This window comes from Anser brachyrhynchus, assembly GCF_964034855.1.
Source record: "Anser brachyrhynchus genome assembly, chromosome: 13".
NCBI classification, from domain to species: domain Eukaryota; kingdom Metazoa; phylum Chordata; class Aves; order Anseriformes; family Anatidae; genus Anser; species Anser brachyrhynchus.
The window spans coordinates 10,483,923-10,502,034 of record NC_137708.1 but is presented as its reverse complement, the minus strand read 5'-3'; the positions used below and the strand labels follow the sequence as shown (position 1 = coordinate 10,502,034).

General features: G+C 40.0%; 1 protein-coding gene across 2 annotated transcripts; it reads right to left on the bottom strand.

Moving 5' to 3' along the window:
- Positions 1-117: 117 nt before the first annotated feature.
- On the bottom strand, positions 118-17,228 carry CENPI (centromere protein I). Of its 2 annotated transcripts, none has more exons than XM_080554607.1 (21): positions 17,073-17,228; positions 15,322-15,631; positions 14,900-15,037; positions 13,831-13,949; positions 13,108-13,215; positions 11,841-11,889; positions 11,486-11,532; positions 10,651-10,740; positions 10,155-10,283; positions 9,491-9,655; positions 9,094-9,214; positions 8,798-8,889; positions 8,357-8,474; positions 8,194-8,258; positions 7,553-7,650; positions 7,010-7,145; positions 5,090-5,214; positions 3,932-3,980; positions 3,553-3,786; positions 2,055-2,096; positions 118-1,259 (listed from the first exon to the last, which is right to left on the bottom strand). In XM_080554607.1, exons 2-21 carry the CDS (start codon positions 15,500-15,502, stop codon positions 1,128-1,130), a joined length of 2,238 nt encoding a protein of 745 aa, XP_080410733.1. In that variant the 5' UTR covers positions 15,503-15,631; positions 17,073-17,228; the 3' UTR covers positions 118-1,127. The 2 variants fall into 2 exon arrangements, with proteins under 2 accessions (XP_080410733.1, XP_080410734.1); XM_080554608.1 differs by lacking the exon at positions 17,073-17,228 and adding an exon at positions 16,977-16,999.
- Positions 17,229-18,112: the final 884 nt, after the last annotated feature.

The following is an 18,112-nucleotide window of genomic DNA, read 5'->3' as shown; positions in this document are numbered from 1 at the left end:
GCACACACACACGTATATAAATCAGATCACCTAGTTGAACTTAAAAAAATCAATAGGCTACAAAACCTAGAAGCAGTCTGATTTTGAGACAATGAAGAAACCAACACACATCCTTAGTGGCTCTGGAGTCACTCAGGACTGATGTAATTCCTTTACTGGATCAAAGTACAGATTCACAATGCAAAATTCAGTATATTATCCCACCTGTTGAGCATTTACAACTTCATTTCACAGCAGAGAGACAACATTCACTCAATTGTTGAAGACCCGTGTTCAGCTTCTCCCCACTTCTACTCAGTGTCAAAACAAAGTGACAGAAGATACATTTTTTAGCACTTCTTTCAAAATTACGTGTTGGAAGAATTTTTACAGAATATAAATTATACATATGTACACATGTAATATACAACATGTACAGAGCTAAAAACAAAAAGGCAAGCCACATATGAACTTATTAATAGAAAATAGAGAACAGGTGGCAACACTGCTCAGATGCTCAAATTATCAATAAACCATGAACTGAGCACAAAGTTTTCCAGCTAAATTAAAAGAGAATTATAAGCAAAGTTATCAAGAATGTCTCTTCTGGAACCTTAATAATGAAAATGAAGTTCAGGAAGAACAGGGTGGCCACCCTGTTAAGAGCCAGTACGTATATGGTACAACAGGGAATGGGGAAGCTTGTAGTCCTTCAGCCCAGTATATACACAGTATCCCTGAAAGGCGGATTAAACTGTTTCTCTTGCTGTCAAGGAAGGCAAAGGAGGTCACGGATCAACGCTAGGTATTTGAAGGAGCAGTGCTTCGTGCAGTTTAAAATGCGGAACGTTTGTTCCTCAATCAAAGCAGATATTCCAACAAAGAAAACAAGGATGTTACATAGCACATGAGCTCAGCAGCCTCAGACCAAATAAGTTCAGCAGGGAGAAATAGTGATCAGTGTTAGTGAACCAAGCCAGCCCAAGCATTCCTTCTGTATCTTCACTTTCCTAACACAGATGCCAGTAAGAAAATGCAGGCAAGGGTAATTGCTCTGTTTCTTTCCACTGAGGAAGGATTAGTGACACAGTCCATTATATTCTGCTTTCCTGTTCCAGAAGATAAAAAGGCTCCAATGAGTCCCAGAGTTACACTTCCACATTCCCTGCTTTATTTTGAGAGGCCTGGGAAACACGATTGATGCTGCTTTCAACAAAGAGCTTCAGGCCTTTTAAACCTTGTGCGTAGAGATACTCCAGATACCAGTTCCACTTCTTTCCCTACAAAAAGAAAGAACAATCAGATGTGCAAGGCATAGCTTTGTCTTTCTTGAACCAATCTGAAAAGGTCTCCAACTATCACCTGCCACAGTTTGACAACAACCATCCTAGTCCACAAATACCCACAGGTATACAGGGGTCCCACCATTCTGTACCCAGACACCCAAACTTTTCACTTATGTATTACATGTTCTTAGCTTGACAAAGCATGATAAGTATGACAAATCATGATCTTTTTTAGTACTGAAGAGATTTATAAATCCTAATTCTAAGAGAGCAAAGTCTATTGAATCAACAACAGAGACATCAAAGATCAAATGAACATGGATATTGAAGTCTTCCTTCCAACACTGATTCTTCCAGATCAGGCTTCATGTACACTTTGATACAGGGAAGGGAACAAAATGCCACAGCAACTGCTCAGGGGAGGACCCCTGTTCAAAGCTGTAAAAAAAGCTACACATTCACCTCAGAAATTTAATATTAAATTAATTGATGATAGGAATTCTGCTTTGAGTACACCAAAACATTATTTTTCTGTAGTCTGCACAGAAAACAAACTTGTCCTGATACTGCACTGACTCCTGGAGGAAATACATAAAAATCTCAGATCACTAACCACAGTTGGCTACATACATACTTTCTCAAATGTTGATGTGCTTATGTTTGGCCCTGTTGAAAGACAGAACCTAAGTAGAGCTGGAATTTTCAAAATTTTTATAGGTGAATACTACCACCTCATTCTGCTCTTGTCTACCAAAAATTGCCTGTTTTCACTGAAACAAGAAATCTTACCTTAATTAAACTGAAGTTGAAGGTGGTATCATCTGGACAGGCCTTAATGAGAGGAAATAAAAACAACATCAAGTCAGATAAAAAAAAGTACATCCAGTACTGAGCCTCTGCTTAGTCCCCTCCTAAATCAGGAACTGTAGGTGCGCAAAGAAATTCAAAGATATTTAATCATATTTCAGAACGAGCTTCTAGCATTATACTTGGCCAAAAAACAAATGGCAAGACAAGGGGGAGACAGCCTTGCCCTGTGCTGCAACACTACTGGATAGCAACAGAGAATATGTACAGATACCCTTAGCAACTGTATCTCCACAGAGTAAAAGCCATCCCTTCAAAACATTAGACAGATAATTCCCAACAATGAGACAGAGCACGACCAGAGAACATACTGACATTTAGTTTACTGCTCATGTTCTCACAGTGTGCTGCAGAGCAGTGCCCTCTGGCGCTCAGCAATGAAGTGTTCAAGAGAAGATGGAACTGCAGGTAAATATTTTCTCTTGTCTTAATATACATCAGTGGTAGCTACTAAGCAAAATCTCTTTCTTGGTGCTGCAGTGGGAAGAATGCAAGAAATCCCCACACTTTTTTTTAAACTTACAAAAGCTACAAGGCAGTATCAGGAAGCTATCAGGAAGCATCAGAACAAAAAGGACCTAGACAAAAGATATGAAAAACTAATTCTGCTATAACAGCAGAAGGACCAAAGAAACGTTGTATTTAACAAAAATAAAATAGTTTCTTCTGGCAAAGGCGAAACTTGAGTTTAAGTCAGCAGTTACAAAGTACCTAGATTTGAGACACTAAGCATATAAACCAAGGCAGATTTGTAAGCGTTCCTAACCAGCATTCTTTCACCTTTCACATCAGATTTCCTAGGTTTCATTCCAAGAGCATCCTTGCTGTCTGCCAGCAATCCTTGTAACAAAATGGCAGCTTTGTGCACCTCTTGGATAGCCTACAAAAGCTAATTTTCTCAGAGCAGTATGCACATCTTGAACAGTAACAACTCTGGTAAGCTGCTCCCTCCACTGTTCAGTAGCTGCACCAAACGCAAGAGCACTTGGAATTCAACTACTAGCAGAACTCATTGGACAATACAATACACCTTGTTATCCTACTTCTGTACTTGAAATAGCTACTTGTATTTCTTTTTAATAAGTAATTCTCAAAATGTATTCTGCTAAAAGTTCTGCTATGGGCACCTGAATACAACTTAACTATGCATTTCTTCGTGATCAGAAGTTTAAAAGTTTAGGTCATGCGCTGTATTCTGTAAGGCAGAATGTACTATTGGAAAGCTTTTACTGAATTAGCTAAATGAGAAAATCGACTAATTTAGTTCTATCCTCAAAATGATAAGCACAAATTCACATCTAGAACTGTTTTACCCAGACACTGAGTAGACTTTACTCACTGAGAGACACTTCTCTAGAGAAACTGTCAATACAGAACACCTGGTGCTGCCAAAGGCCTGGGTATTAGCCTACACCATTACCTGCTGCAGGAAGAGGATGGCATAGCCCATCATAGCTGGGTGGTAGACAATGTTAAAGCTGTTTTTGAATTCCTGCACTCCAGTTTGCTTCAGCAATTCTTCATCCAGACGAACACCCTGAGGATGATCATCCTTCTGGAACGCACTGGATGTCCACAGACAACCCACCATAGCTATTATGTACTGGTTGTATTCTTGGTACGTCTGGCTACTGAATTTGAATTGCTGCGTTTTCTGAGGGACAAGAAAATAAAAATCAATAAATAGCATCTTCAAAGCCGTTGTGTTCTTTCCAGTCCTTACAAGAGTGCTATCAAAACACCTTCCCTCCATTCAACCCAGTTCCTTACTAAGGCCCATTCTAGCACACAGCAGATACCTTTTTATTCAGCTCATTTTCTTTTGCAGCTACCAAGTTGGCTCGATACCTCAAAAAACAAACAAAAGAGGAAGTTAGATGTCTGAAAATTTTACGACCTACCAGTGCTGACAAATACTGGAAGAATGTTTACAGAGGATATTAAGAAAACTTTTCTTCTCAACAAGAGAGACCGCCAAACTTTCCTCTACTTTTAAAAAGAAAGACAGGAAAATTAATTCAAAGAGACTTAATCACTTGACATGTTTTTGCTGGGGAAGGGTGGATGAACCTGATAAGATTCGTGTCTTGGATGAGCACATGACCAGCTTACCTGGTACAGTAACCTTCATAAAGGGTATATGCAAGAATGGCATACAGGGTTGAAATCAGCAGAAAAGTGCTGTATATCTTTAAGAAGGGAGACTTTCATTCACTAAGCAGAGAAACGGAAGTCACTGGAAGTAACGCAACTTGACGGTCGTTCTATATAATGAGCACTAGCTCCTCTCATTTCCCAGGGACCATCTTGTCATGTTAATTACCCTGCAGACTCCTTAGAGGAATAACCACATGGAGAGCCCTACGCCAGCTGTCAGCAATTGGCTACTCTTCTTCTCAGATGCAGCCACTGGAACTAACAAGGCCAAGAACAGCAGACATGTTGGTGGATCCTGCTGAGAGCTAAACAGTGCTGTCTTTGGACCTGCAGGCAGCACAAGGCAGTCCCAAATTCCCACAGGGTTGGGGGGTGGCAGAAGTGCTTCCTACTCAGCACATTACAGAATTTGCAAGGAAAAGCTTAAGTCTGGTGGTCAGAGCACAAGACTGAGAAGTTTAATGGTTAACTACGAAAGATTCCAGCTCTTTCTTGCTAGGTGACTTAAATTCTCTGAAAATATGCAAGCTCCTTCATTCACCTACCAGAGATATGGAAATAATAAAAGGAAAGAGGTCAGAATCTTGCCATTTGGAATAACAGAGTGGAAAAAAGAATATGAACTACAGCTATAAAATACTGTATCAAGAACACTTGGCACAGCTGGAACATTTCACCTTTGCCTTATACAGTAAGAGAAAGTATAGATCTCAAATTCAGGTTTTACAAAGTAATTTCATTTCCAAAAGATCAAAACAGAAGACGAGAGGATTCCCTACAACCCACACCATTTGTAGTACCTGTACATAATGTAGCAGAGATGATTCAAGCTGACAGAATCCATGCTAAGCAATGCTGGATAGAAAACTCCAGCAGGAGGCATTATCAACAGAGGCAGATTGTACTTCAGATACATGTCACACACCTGCAAAAACAAAGCAAATCTAGGAATATTATTACTGCTATTCACAAACCCCCAAACACTTAAGAGCAAAAGAGTGTGATACTACATTCCAGCCAGTTCTATCAACTTCATCTAGGAGCTAAGACCAGGGTGAAGCAACTCTATTTGTTTCCTTCTCAGTACAAGACATTCATCAGCTCACGTCCCAGTATATTTCAACAGTTTTGGGTATACCATTATCTTGCTATTTGCTTACTTTCTGGGTCAAATTTATCCAGATCCTTCCTTTTTTTTTTGTGAACTCTGATTTTTTTTTTGGATTATTCCTAAGTATGTAGCTCAGCTTACACTTGATCAGACCTTGTTCCTAGCCTAAGTTTGCTGATAATAGCAAGCCAATTGGGAAATTCATTCTTTCTTTTTGACCTTGCTGGAATTTCATGACCACATGATAAAGCTTTGCTCTAAGAAAAGATGATATGGACATAAAACACAAGTTTATTATCAGGCTAATTTAGAATTTAAGGTTGAGCTTCAAGTAAAAAAGGCATTTTAAAATTTCTGCAGATTTAATAAGATCTTCAGCTAAAATGACAGTCTTAAAGTATGGATAAATAATAGAAAGCAAGATTGCTGTAACTTTGCACATTACTGTCCTCTATTGCTTAGCCACATTAATATTCCCAAGCACAGGCTGTTACACTTCTCTTCAGGAAGATGTGCATTGTTCTCAGAAGATTAGTGTGCTAAGATGCCTACCTAGTAACTACAACTCAGGTCATAGGCAATTAAGCTGTGACAGCCCAACAGCCAGAAAACGGATACTACTTAAATTTTATTCAATTAGGCACAATTGTTTTAAGGTTCCTCTGCTCCAATATCATAACAAATGTTTCACCAAAAATTATTTGTGAGGCCTTCACATTTCCTCTTGTCCTTGGTACAGCAAATACCACATAAGGTATAGGTAGATATCTGTATGTAATCGAGTTACTGGTATTTTCAGACATTTAGACTCTTTACTTCATATCCCAGCTGCGTGATTTTAGAAATCTCTATACAATAGAAGAGTTCTGAATACATAAGCAAAATGTAAATAAAAACATCTTAGTTGCGTGCTAGAACACCAATAACCTAAGGGTAGATGATTCTTGGTATATTCCCATAAAATGATCATTTACTTATTTTAAACACACTATCTTACTCAAACATTGTTGCCTGTTAGTTTTGTGCATTTTTAATGGACATTTTAGTTACAAGTAGTTCCCAGCACTATCACTGCTTTGTTAACGCTTCATAATTTCATCCAAATTGTAGGAGCAGCATGGCTAGAGTTCACATTGCAGTAAACACATCTACAGAGTTGATTTAGGGAAACTAGAGAGTAGGCTTATGCCTATTTGACACTGCTTTATCTATAGGATAAACTGGGGAAAAAGATACTGATTTTTTTTAAAGGGACATAGGGAACAAGTCAGGATACACTGTCTGAAATTGAACTAAATATTCTTTTCTACAATTAGTATTAAAAAAGCATCATCTGCTATGTTATATCATATTTTTACTTCTCCATATACAATGCAATTCTGCCTTAATTAAGAGCAAGCACTCACTGGTAACATATTTATTTCTGCCTACGGATGCAACAGCAGTGGCTATCACTTGTAGATCTAGCAGATATTTGGAACATTCTGGCATTTAATCACAAAGTTCTGTAAACTATAACAAGGAAGATGATTCCATACTATAGCTGAAAAAAATGCAATCGGCCTCAGGGAAATGGGATTTTGAAAGCCAAAACAAATGGAATACATACAATTTCATAGAAGTCCAGGATGAAGTACAACAAGAAGGTACAATTGTTTTCTAAACGCAATGCAACAGTAGAGATCCATCCAACGAAGTGGATTAGTTCAGCTATCCCATTCACTAGTCCAGAAAGGGTGGTATTCCTGCAGTAGCAGACAGACACAACATTAGTGCATACACCTCTGCAAAAATGCTAAAGAGGAAACATGGTAAAAAAGAAACTAGAAGTTATCCTTCTGCCCCACCACCCTCAAGCATTCAGCAACATGCATTTGGTCTTGAATATATCCAGTAGTACATTGTTACCAACATTATTACAAACAGGACCCAGCTGTCAGTGTTACAAGAATCTTGACTTTGGACTTTTCAGTGTCAATAGAAATATTTTTAAATCAAGAGTGAAGAGCAGGATTGGCAAGGTAGCTTGCAATATAGCAGAAACATTACGGCATTACTGACTGGTCTTCATGATAGGTAAACAGGCGTATCTAAATACACTTGTGAACAGTGTACAAAACACCATATTACATTCAATTTTGGACAGACTTACAGAGAATGGAATTGATTGTCAGACCCTGAATCCAGCTGAACCACATGCCGGTTTAGCCAGTTCTGCAACAGCTCTTTCAAACACTCAAGAACACTGCACTGTAAGAGTCAAAAAGAAAACAGGTTACTGACGATTTACGTAAGTGAATGATACTAAACAAAAAATGCCGTGAGAATTGAGGCACACAAGGAAACATATGAAGAGGACCACAAAGAACAGTTAGATAATTGCATTATCCCCTTAAACCAAATGTATACATTACATATTTTTTGATGGAGAATGCAAGCTTCAAATAGTGACTTAAAATTGCAATAAAAAACAACTATTGTCTTGTGTACTATTACATAGTTCTTTTTAAATCCAGTGCCTCTGCTTAATTTCAGTCAAAAAATATCAGTCAAATATTCATATATGAATATTTGATATGAATATATGAATATGAGATATGAAAATAGTCAAATATCTTGAAGGCACCCAAATTCCCCAAGAAGTTACATCATAAATTCATATTTTACCCTCACTTCAGCACAGACTCCCCCAAAAGAAGTCTCCTGTACAACCCCTCAGATTGTTGTATCTTATACAAGTGCAAATAACAGTACCAACTAGAAGTAAACAGCCGCTGTACTCACTTAAATTACCTTAAAATAAAGTGAGGATGTGAAAAAGAGCTGTGCCAGGGGATCACAGATCTGTGATTTCATTTCTGAAATAAACAAGAAAGCAGCATGATATCTGAGCACAAATTATTTCCCCCAAGACCAGACACTGCCCAACTTTACCCAAAGGATCTGCAACCCATACCAGAGAAGCTGCTGAGGGGGATCCAACTCACAAGTCTGAGGATTTGTGATCGGCAGCACAAGCCATCCCAGAGAGGAAGGCTCCTGCACAGGAACTCCTCACAAGAAGAAAATCCTTCCTATAGAGCAGAAGGTGAACATTCAAAAATTCATCTCACGTGCCTGAACTTTGCCATGCTCAATTCACCCTGGAAAAGGAAGAGGCTTACACCTGCTTCCTGACATGCAATTCTCCAGGACACTCAAAATTTCATTCCTGCAGAAACCAGGGCCATGTCCAGAATATTGACTCACTACTGAAAAATGTATTTTTATTATTCTTTTATTATTCTATTTGAGACACTGCAATTTTTAAGAGATACTACAGGAAACATGTAAGTCCCAAATGCACTCTAAGGGAAGAATTCATGAAATCTTTGGTTTCCACAAAATAGGCACTCACCTGCAAGAAACACTCTGCCTTGTAGATAATTTCCAGGAAGTCCTTGAATTCTTGTTCATATTGGTTATTCTCAACCACACACCAGGTACACTCTAAACAGGAGAGAAGACTGCATTTGAACACAAGTACAGCAAGAATAAGCACAATTAGAAGCAAAATTCAACTCTTCCCCAGTATTTCTTTTAATGCTATATGATTACCACTATAAATCTAAATAGTAAAGTGCCATTACTGAATGGTGAAAAGTTCAGTCTTTACCTCCACACCACGCTATGGTGGTTATGTTAAGTTCCTACCTTCCTGAAGAGTCTGTCCCATCCAATAGTAGAGCCTCAGGTAAATAGATTCATCTTTGATGCAATTCATGTAGTGAAGCAATAACGGGTTTGCTAACACTGAACCCATCTGGGAAGGAAACTGCAAGAAAAGAAAAAAAAAAAAACAAGAAAAACAGTTATTCTGTGTTTAAGTCTAAAAAGTGCTAGAGAACCTCATGCTATCAGAATTGTCCAACCCTTTTACTGACAATGAGAACATCTCCAGGACTCACACTCACCGCCCTCAGGTAGGACTAGATGCTTTGTCAGAATTAGGTAACCCACGTGCTATTCACATATAAACAGGGTGTAGACAAAAATCATTTTATCTCTCCAAATCCTTCAGCGAGCTTGCTGAGATCTTCCTGCCACTCACCTCTAAACAATGGATATTTTCTAGGAGCTGGGTAAAGGTCTGCAGCTGCTCCACTGGAAAGGATTCAATTGTACTGTATAGATCAACACAGTTCTTTTCCCTGTTCCTTACTAAATTTTGTGCGTTGGCACTGCTAACAGGTACAATCAACTGGGTATTCCATTTCTGTAGAAAAGAAACACAAATGAACAGCAGTGACTCAGTTTCCAGTGCAAACAAGTACACTTGTGACCAACATTCCCATAAAGACTCCACTTTGAACAAAAAAGGCATCTAGGCTTTCATTATAAGGGGAACGCTGTTTCCATATAGCTATCCCATCCTTCCCAGTGCTGAAATAAAGCCCAGCTCTCATTACTTGCCGTTAATCAACATGAAAATAGCTGTTCGGCACCTTCTGGCACCAGGGGAGGTTTAGGTTGGATATTGGAAAAACATTTATTCACTGAAAGGGTTATGAAGAATCGGAACAGGCTGCCCAGGGAAGTGGCTGACTCACCATCCCTGAAGGTATTTAAAAGACATGCAAATACGGCGGTGCTGAGGGACATGGTTTAGTGGTAGAACTTGGCAGCACTAGTTAATGGTTGGACTTGATGATCTTAGAGGTCTTTTCCAACCTAAATGATTTTATGATTCTAGAGTCTTGAGGCCCATAACCTACTCTTTTACGTGACTGAGGTTGAGCTGTGCCTAAACACAGTGCTTGAGACACTGGAGAATTTGCCTGGTTTCTTCGCCTTACAGTGTTGATTGCTGCTTTCCATGGAGCCTCTGAATTCTTGAAGTAAGTCTGTAAACATAAATCAGGCATGTATGCAAGAAGCCAAACGAGGATAAAGTGACAGAAATACCAGTTTCTATTCCAGTAAACATCAGTGATGTGTGTGAAAACAGTTAAAACCAGCAAGCACATCAACAGGAGGATATAGGTAATCCTCATAAGGATAAAAGAAGATCGTTCCATTCCAAATCATCTCAGAGTGACGAAGAGAAAAAAATGCAAGGCAAGGAATCCTCATCTAAACCTGATTTTACTCAGTGAAAAGAGGCAATAGAATTCATCTTCACTGCTTAATCATGCTATTGTTTAAACAGAAAGCTCATCACAAATACTGTCATAAATACCAGTTCCAAGTAGATTAAATCTAACTCCTTACCTTACTCTTCCCAGGAAGGGTTATGTTCACGAGCTCAGGACAGAAGAGCTTGTAAAGTGATAGCAGAGCCTGCAAATGAGGCTGCATTCCCTGTCAAATAACAGAACAAGTAACAACATGTATGGTATGTTATGTTTTTAATATAAATATTAAGGCTATATTCATAAAGAAAAAAAAGGGATTACTAAAAGCTTTTAGAAGTACATGTCAGTAAGTAACCAGAGATGCACAATGAGCAAAAGAGAAATTGTCAAGAACAGCATAGGGAGGGGATTGAAGAAAGAACTTTCTGCAATCATAACTCTAATAAAAAGAAATTTATCAATCAAAACCATTAAAAATACAGTTCTCCGCTGACTAAATGCTCCAAAAAATGTGTTACTCTAACTACATAGCTCCATCTATATTTCTCTAGCAACTTAGAACTTACTATTAGTGATTATATTTTTTTCCTTACAGAAAAGGCAGCAGGATCCTATACAATTTTTTATTTCCCAGTCATTTTTAATACTGCTTGAAAAAGGAAGAGTAAAATTAAAGAAAGTAATAGAAAAATTAAAAGAAGCTGCTCTTTACTTCAGAGATTTCACCATATCTATCTATAAAACATAAAAGTGTTTTTTTTTCATGTCATTGCACGTGCTCACAAATTAACACATGAGAATTCAAGATGCACATGCAAGATATACCAGCTCAGATGTTACAAAGACCACAACCTACATTTCCAAGTCTAACCCCATCCTGAGCTGCTAGCCTCTCCTCCACCTTGTAAGAACACTTATAAGCTGCAACATTAACCATTGTTCAAACTCTACAAAATTAGAAATGAACTTGCCGTTTTTGCTTGGAGGTCAAGCAGTCTCCTGACTCGAAAAGGCTTGACTGGAAAAACAGTTAAGAACATCATGAGTTTAAAAAACACATTACTTAACATTCAAGAGAAAATGAAATATCACTTTTATTGTAGGAAGTCATGACAAAACAAGCAGAAACAGTCTTATTTCTGTGCTAATACAGGTTTCCGATTCAGAATGCATTACACAAATCCGATTGAACTGCCACTTAGGCTTCCTCGCCTTAAAAGCGCCGTATTGCCTAGTCATTGTATTAGCTTCCTTGGAAGAAATGGCAGCACCACGAAACAGAAGAATCAAAAGGATATTTTAACTCACACAATTGGATAGACTTACCATTTTCTTTCCTGGTCAGCAGGTAGAGCACGTGGCAGGCATAGGGGCACTACAAAGAAAAAGCAGCAGTGAGCTACCCTGCCGATGCAGACTGCTAACTACGGTACACCGAAAGCGACACCCTCCCAGAAAGGCTTCACAAGCTAATATTGCTTCATTCAGTTGGCTGCCTCAAGTCATCATGGCATCCCCACTGGGGCAGAGCATACCTTACTTGTCGTAGCAAGCAGCCTGTTTTCACATGTCACTTACATCAGTTTTAATTAGATACATTATCTACATAACAAGCTGTCCTTATAGTAATAAAGCTATTCGATGAGCTTTGGTCTTGTTTTGGGGAGCGTGATCTAGATATTTCAGAGATCGGCAGTGAAAGGGCAATAACATTTTCCAAAGCAAAGATACCCTTGAATCAAAATACTTTATTAGAGCTTCTAACTTCAGATGAGGCTGCAAGGGTCTTAAATTGGGTTCAGCTGCATTTTCCAATTGGCCCATCATGCCTGAATATACTATAGAACTTAAATCCAGTTTTATGGAAAAAGATTATAACTAACATTAACCCATCCAAAACTTTGCAGAAAACATAGCTCAGAACTTTGGGAGTCTATGTCTTAGCCACAAAATATTCTGAACTGAAAGAATATCAACAATTTCATACCTACCGAACATGACTGCCAAGTGGACCTTAATCTGAATTGAATCTAACCATTTCAATATTCCAGCACCCAGATTTTACAGATATCATATAGCACAAAACTCCTGAGTGTTTGCTCTCTTTTAAGCTACTTTTCAAAGGAATTAAGTAGAACAGGATTTTGAGTTTTTAATCATTCAATAAACATTGCTCCTAGAGGTTTTTTCTTTTTGCCCAAGGTATGCAAGTCAGTTTCTTCTCAGGGGCAGAGGACTACACCTGCTGACATGTCACATCAAAGGTAATTCCAGGCACTGCAGAGTCACAGCATCTCTGAGGAATTTACATGAAAAATACTGTATCTGTTCAGATGTTACAGTGTCAATGCTTGGAAACACGTTTAAACAAACAGATCACAGTACTCAAACTAAAATGATCCAACAGTACTTCCCCATTTCCGAATCTGAATTATCCAGCAATCTTAGAACACAAAAAGAAAAAAGGAAAATAATTCCATCATAAAATCGTCTCTAATATACAGCTCAGACAAATTTTAGCATTAATACACACACTACTAATGAACATTTAGGTTTATTTTGTGAATTCTGTGTATTCTTCGCTTCTCCTTACCAACTTGTCATCATAAAGGAAGGAAAAGAAGAAGCCATAAAGGGCATGAAGTTGTTCCTTGCGATCAATGAAGTCAAACATTGTGATCAGCCATCTTAGAAAAAGCAGCTGCAGACAGAAGAAAAGTCATCTTACATCAAGTAATAGACAAAACCAAGACAGACCAGTCACTAGCCAGCTTAAGAGACATCATCGTTAAAGGACACTCAAAGGCAACCACATAGCTACAAGATAAGCCTGAGAAGAGCTCCAACTTCCATGCTGCGAGAGAAAAAGCAGCTCTGTTCCAAACGCACGCTAACCCCAAAATATGATGTAAACTTTTCAGTCATCTACATGAAGACCAAAAAGACCATTTTACTAATCTTAAATCATGATGCCATGGCCAAGGCACACAGAACTTAGGTGATAACCTAGCTGAGGTGGGTGAACAATGCCTCACACAGCTCAAGTAATTCACAGAAATGAATTCCTTAGGAGAGGTTTCTCCACCAGAGAACCTGCCTGTTCTGTAACTGTGCAAATTCCCACTCACAATCCTGAGGTGTTCCTCAGCTTCCACTGCCTTGTCACGTACAGGTGTCTCTGCCAGTCTTTCTAAAAAGCAGCAGCTTAAGCAAGAACCTCATACGTCAAACCCCAGATTTTCTGCTTCCTCCACATAACCTGTCCTCATCATTCCCGTGCCAAAGCAGTAACTACTGCCAACACTTATGAAGTTACCTGGATGCTGCCTGTGCATTTGCTGACGCAGAGCCAAGATACAGATGAAACAACAGAAGTTTCTGGTATTACTGAGGCTGGAACTAAGCTCTTCAGTAAACGAGTATTCACTGTATCAGCTGGAAAACAAACATTTTAAAATTGGATGCTGCTCACAAACCAGGTTCTTTGACACGGTTTTGCAGTTCAGGTTAAAATCCCCTCTGGACAAGATTATTCAGAGCTTTATTGCTTACTGGAACAGCGCACAAGAAACCAGTAGGGACTTATCTATGCCTCTAAAAAATATGAGAAATATTTCTTTCCAGGTTAAAGAAAATGGCATAAGTATTATTCCAGTACTGAAATAGCCTTTAGATTCTTGGCAAGACAACCAAAAGTAACACAGATTTGTGGTAATATTAACAACCAATTAAACCTTTCACTTACTCTAATCTAAGAGGATCTTACAGGATTCTTTCCCCACTATGCAAGCAATATAGTTCTTTTCTTCAAGAAAAGAACTATATTGCTTGCATAGTGGGGAAAGAATCCTGTAAGATCCTCTTAGATTAGAGTAAGTGAAAGGTTTAATTTTTTTTTAATTGAATATTTTGTTAGTTTCAAAATTTAAGTGGTGGCCACCATTTCAAAGGGAGCAGCATGAACTGATTGCTAGTATGACACTAATTTTATCAAGTTTCACAATACAACTATGACAGTTTGTTCAATTATTTTGATCCTGGGAAGAAGAAACCTATGCAAATAGTTACAAGAAGGAAAAAATATAATGGTTGCTAAGGACACGCTTCAAGCCTTTAAAGATCTGCAATTAAGAACAAAGGAAATAAGCTTTTCAAAAAAGCTTTGTAACAAGCCATAATATTCTTCCCAAGCATCACTCACCTGTAACAAGAACTGAAGTTATTTTTAGCATGAACTCAGTTTACAGTGAGCATGCCAGAAAGATTAATTTTATGCTAAATTTCCTAACAATACAGTTGCCATAAACACATTATCTCAAGCAGGTTTGATTAGAGGGCAAGGAGAAGTTCACAGAAGACATGCTAGCAGTATGCAAGCATTTTACCAAGTTTGCCACTGAGTGCCACGGTTAGTAACGTATCAAATGCTTCAGGGGGCAACCCTCTTTGCAGGCCAATGCTTTCCACAGTAGACAAATGTTTCTGCAAAACTTCACTCTTTTTCAGAGAAACCCGGTCTTGAACTAGGGGAAAAAAAATAGATGACAAACAGTGATGAAACAAGTTGTGAACTGATATTGAACTCTTTTAAACTTTTCTGAACTTTTCCTATATATAGTCCATCTTGTTGGGTTCTTCACATAGCAATAGAAAGAAGAAAAGCTTTCAAGACACTAAGGAGTTACCACAAAGCTCAGATATTAGAAGAGAGAAAACGGCAGGTGAAATTTGATTTTTTATTGTTATTTTAAAGAAATTGATGATCCTTTCAAAGGATCAAAGTTTTTCCTTAAAACTGTCCTCTTACCTTTCTCAAAGAATCTCAAAGCTTTCTCAAGGGAGTTGTGCTCGCTGTCGTCACTTGGAGACTGCTGATTTTGTACAGTTTTTTCAGTATCAATACTCTTTTCTTTTCGCCATGCAGAGAGATCAGTTTGATTACTATCGTGAACATGCTTTGAGTGCTTAGAACTCTGTCTTCGCTGCATTTTTTTCAGACTGCCAGCTGAGACTGGAGAATTTCATTCATTTGTCACGTGAGTTCCAGTCCCTCATTACAACGATGGAAGAAAACAGATCATCCTCCAACTGATGAAGAACATCAGAGAGACAGTCCCCTGCAAAAGAAAAAAATTATTTTTCTGACAAACAGACTTTAGAGGGATCCTGCATAAGGCAAGAGAGTAACTTCACAGTAAGTCATTTAGAGCTGTCTGCCCCTAAAAGATCAGACAATATGTTCAGAAGTTGTACATACAGTTGTGTTGTGAATTGAGAAATTCAATTCTCTCTTACATTAACAAAGGGAAGAAAAAAATCAAAAGTAAGAACTAAAGCCAACTCCTTTCAAAATAAAATTTGTCTGATAAAATTTTACATAGTATTTTGATCCAAATTAACATAACCAGAAAGCCAACAGTATGCAATCAGCAGTTTTCTTTGCCGTCTATTTTATTCTTTATCAGATCTACTACTTGTGCTGTATACGTCAATGTAATCAGTCAACAGGTCACAATTTTCTGTGGGGTAATGCAGAGATTTTACAGGACCATAAAAACACTTTTCTTCCTATTTTACAGGGCTAGATTCCTATGTAATCTATTTCTACCTACCAGCTAAGATTTAAAAAAATACATATTTTGGTAAATTTCCAAGTGAAGCACAAGAGCTACCAATACTGTCAAACTGCCTAGCCCTAGCTGAAATACTATCATGAAAAGTGACATTTTCTCTATATGTTAGAGAAATCAACCTTTTACCCCCCAAATGTGAAATGTTGCTACAAGTTCCTGGGTTTTGCAGAGTGCACATGCATGCTCCTGAGCTGCTGGAGCAATTGCTTTTGCTTCCCAGCTTTCCCATCACAAGAAAACAGAAGGATTTTCAGCTCACGCTCCTCTTCAGCTCTCACTTACTCAAGGTGTTAGAACCTTCCCTGTTTTCCTTTAGCTTTGTTTGTCACAAACTTCTGTGATTAGTATAGCAAAACCAAATTTCTTGCTAGCTATGTCAAGATCTCTTCTACAGTACCATGATACCTTCCGAGATATACACAAGGCGCTCATGTTTACAAATGAAATCTACCAGCTCAGGAGAGCTGTGTAGCCTCAGTTCAAATGACACCACCAAGGCAATCACAGCTCCCAGAGACGCAGGGAGGTGACGGACACTAACTGAGACGCTTTGAAGCAGTGAAAGCTGCTGGTGGTAGCTTCGCCCCAAGTGCCCCGGCACCCTGCTCGCATCCCGAGCCACCGGTCAGGAGGAGGCCTGAGCTACGAGGCGCCAGCTGCCATATGCAGACCCTCAGACCCCCTCAGCACCCTCACAACGCCTTTCCCCTCGCGCAGCAGTTCCAACAGAGGGGCTGGGCAGGAAGCAGGACGCCGCCAGCGCCCACAACAACCTGACAGGGCCTTCCCGCAGCACCCCCCGCCCAGCACCCCCGGGCCCCCGCCGCACCCCGGGAGGCCGGGCCGGGCCCGGGCCCGCTGGGGGAGAAGCGGGCGCAGGCCGCAGGGCCCCGTTGCCATGGCTACAGCCCCCCGCCGCCATTACCTGCCGCCAAGCGCCCGCTCCAACCGCCCGCAGTTCAAACCTCCGCGCCGCATCCCGCGCATGCGCGCCGCCGGCTGCGCCCTCCCCTCCGCCTTGTACCCCCTCCCCTTCCCGGCGGCTTTGAGCATGCGCAGTGGCCCCGCGCGGGCTGCGTGCGCCGCGGGCCGTTGGTGGTGGGCGGGGAGGGAAGGGGCTGAGGGGAGGGGGCGGGCTGTGATGGCGGCCGGGTGGCGCTGCTCCTCAGGGCAGCTCCCTGCTGCCTTCCCTCAGCGAGCTGCGGCTGGGGGGGGCTGGCACGGGAGGGCCCCCGCTAGCAGCAGTGGGATGAGACCGGCTGGAGGGAAATTGGGGGCTTGGAGATGAAAAAAAGGGAGAAGAGTGCGGGGGGGGGGGGGGAATAAAGTTTATATTAGCCTAATGTGGCGTTATGAAAGGACTAAATTAGTTCCTGCCACGTCATCGCCTCCAGCAAGCAAAGATGAGTGGGGGTTCCAGAAATAGCTTGGTAATGCTGGGGGTCAGCGATGGAGGTCAACCCGATACAGATATATATCTACATATAATAATATATAAACATAACATGATACAGAATTCTTGTATTGGATGCACAATGTAGCTGCTGCTGTGGGCAGTAATCCGTACTGCTGCGATGAAGGAAGGTGGATACGGGGACGTTCCTCAGAATTCACATACAGTCTGCAGCTGAAGTGCTTGCAGGGATAACCTTTGCTGCACCAAATATTCTACATTTATTATATGGCGTCTATACGACTTCTGGTAAAGAACAGTACGAAAGACAAATGCTTGTTTCCAAAAGTTTACGGAGTTGGAGATGAGATGCACGTGGGAATGGTAGCTGGCCAAAAAGTTGCTACGATGCAGCTGTGAGGACTTTGTGCAGGAGAGCATGCATCCTGGCATGGTTTAGAGTTGGTGGTATTTTTATCTGTTTTTGAACTAAAAAGTGATTAACAAGTTCAGTCTAGGCATGGCAGAAGAAGTGCCTTTGAGGAAGTAAAGCAAATTGAATATACATTCGG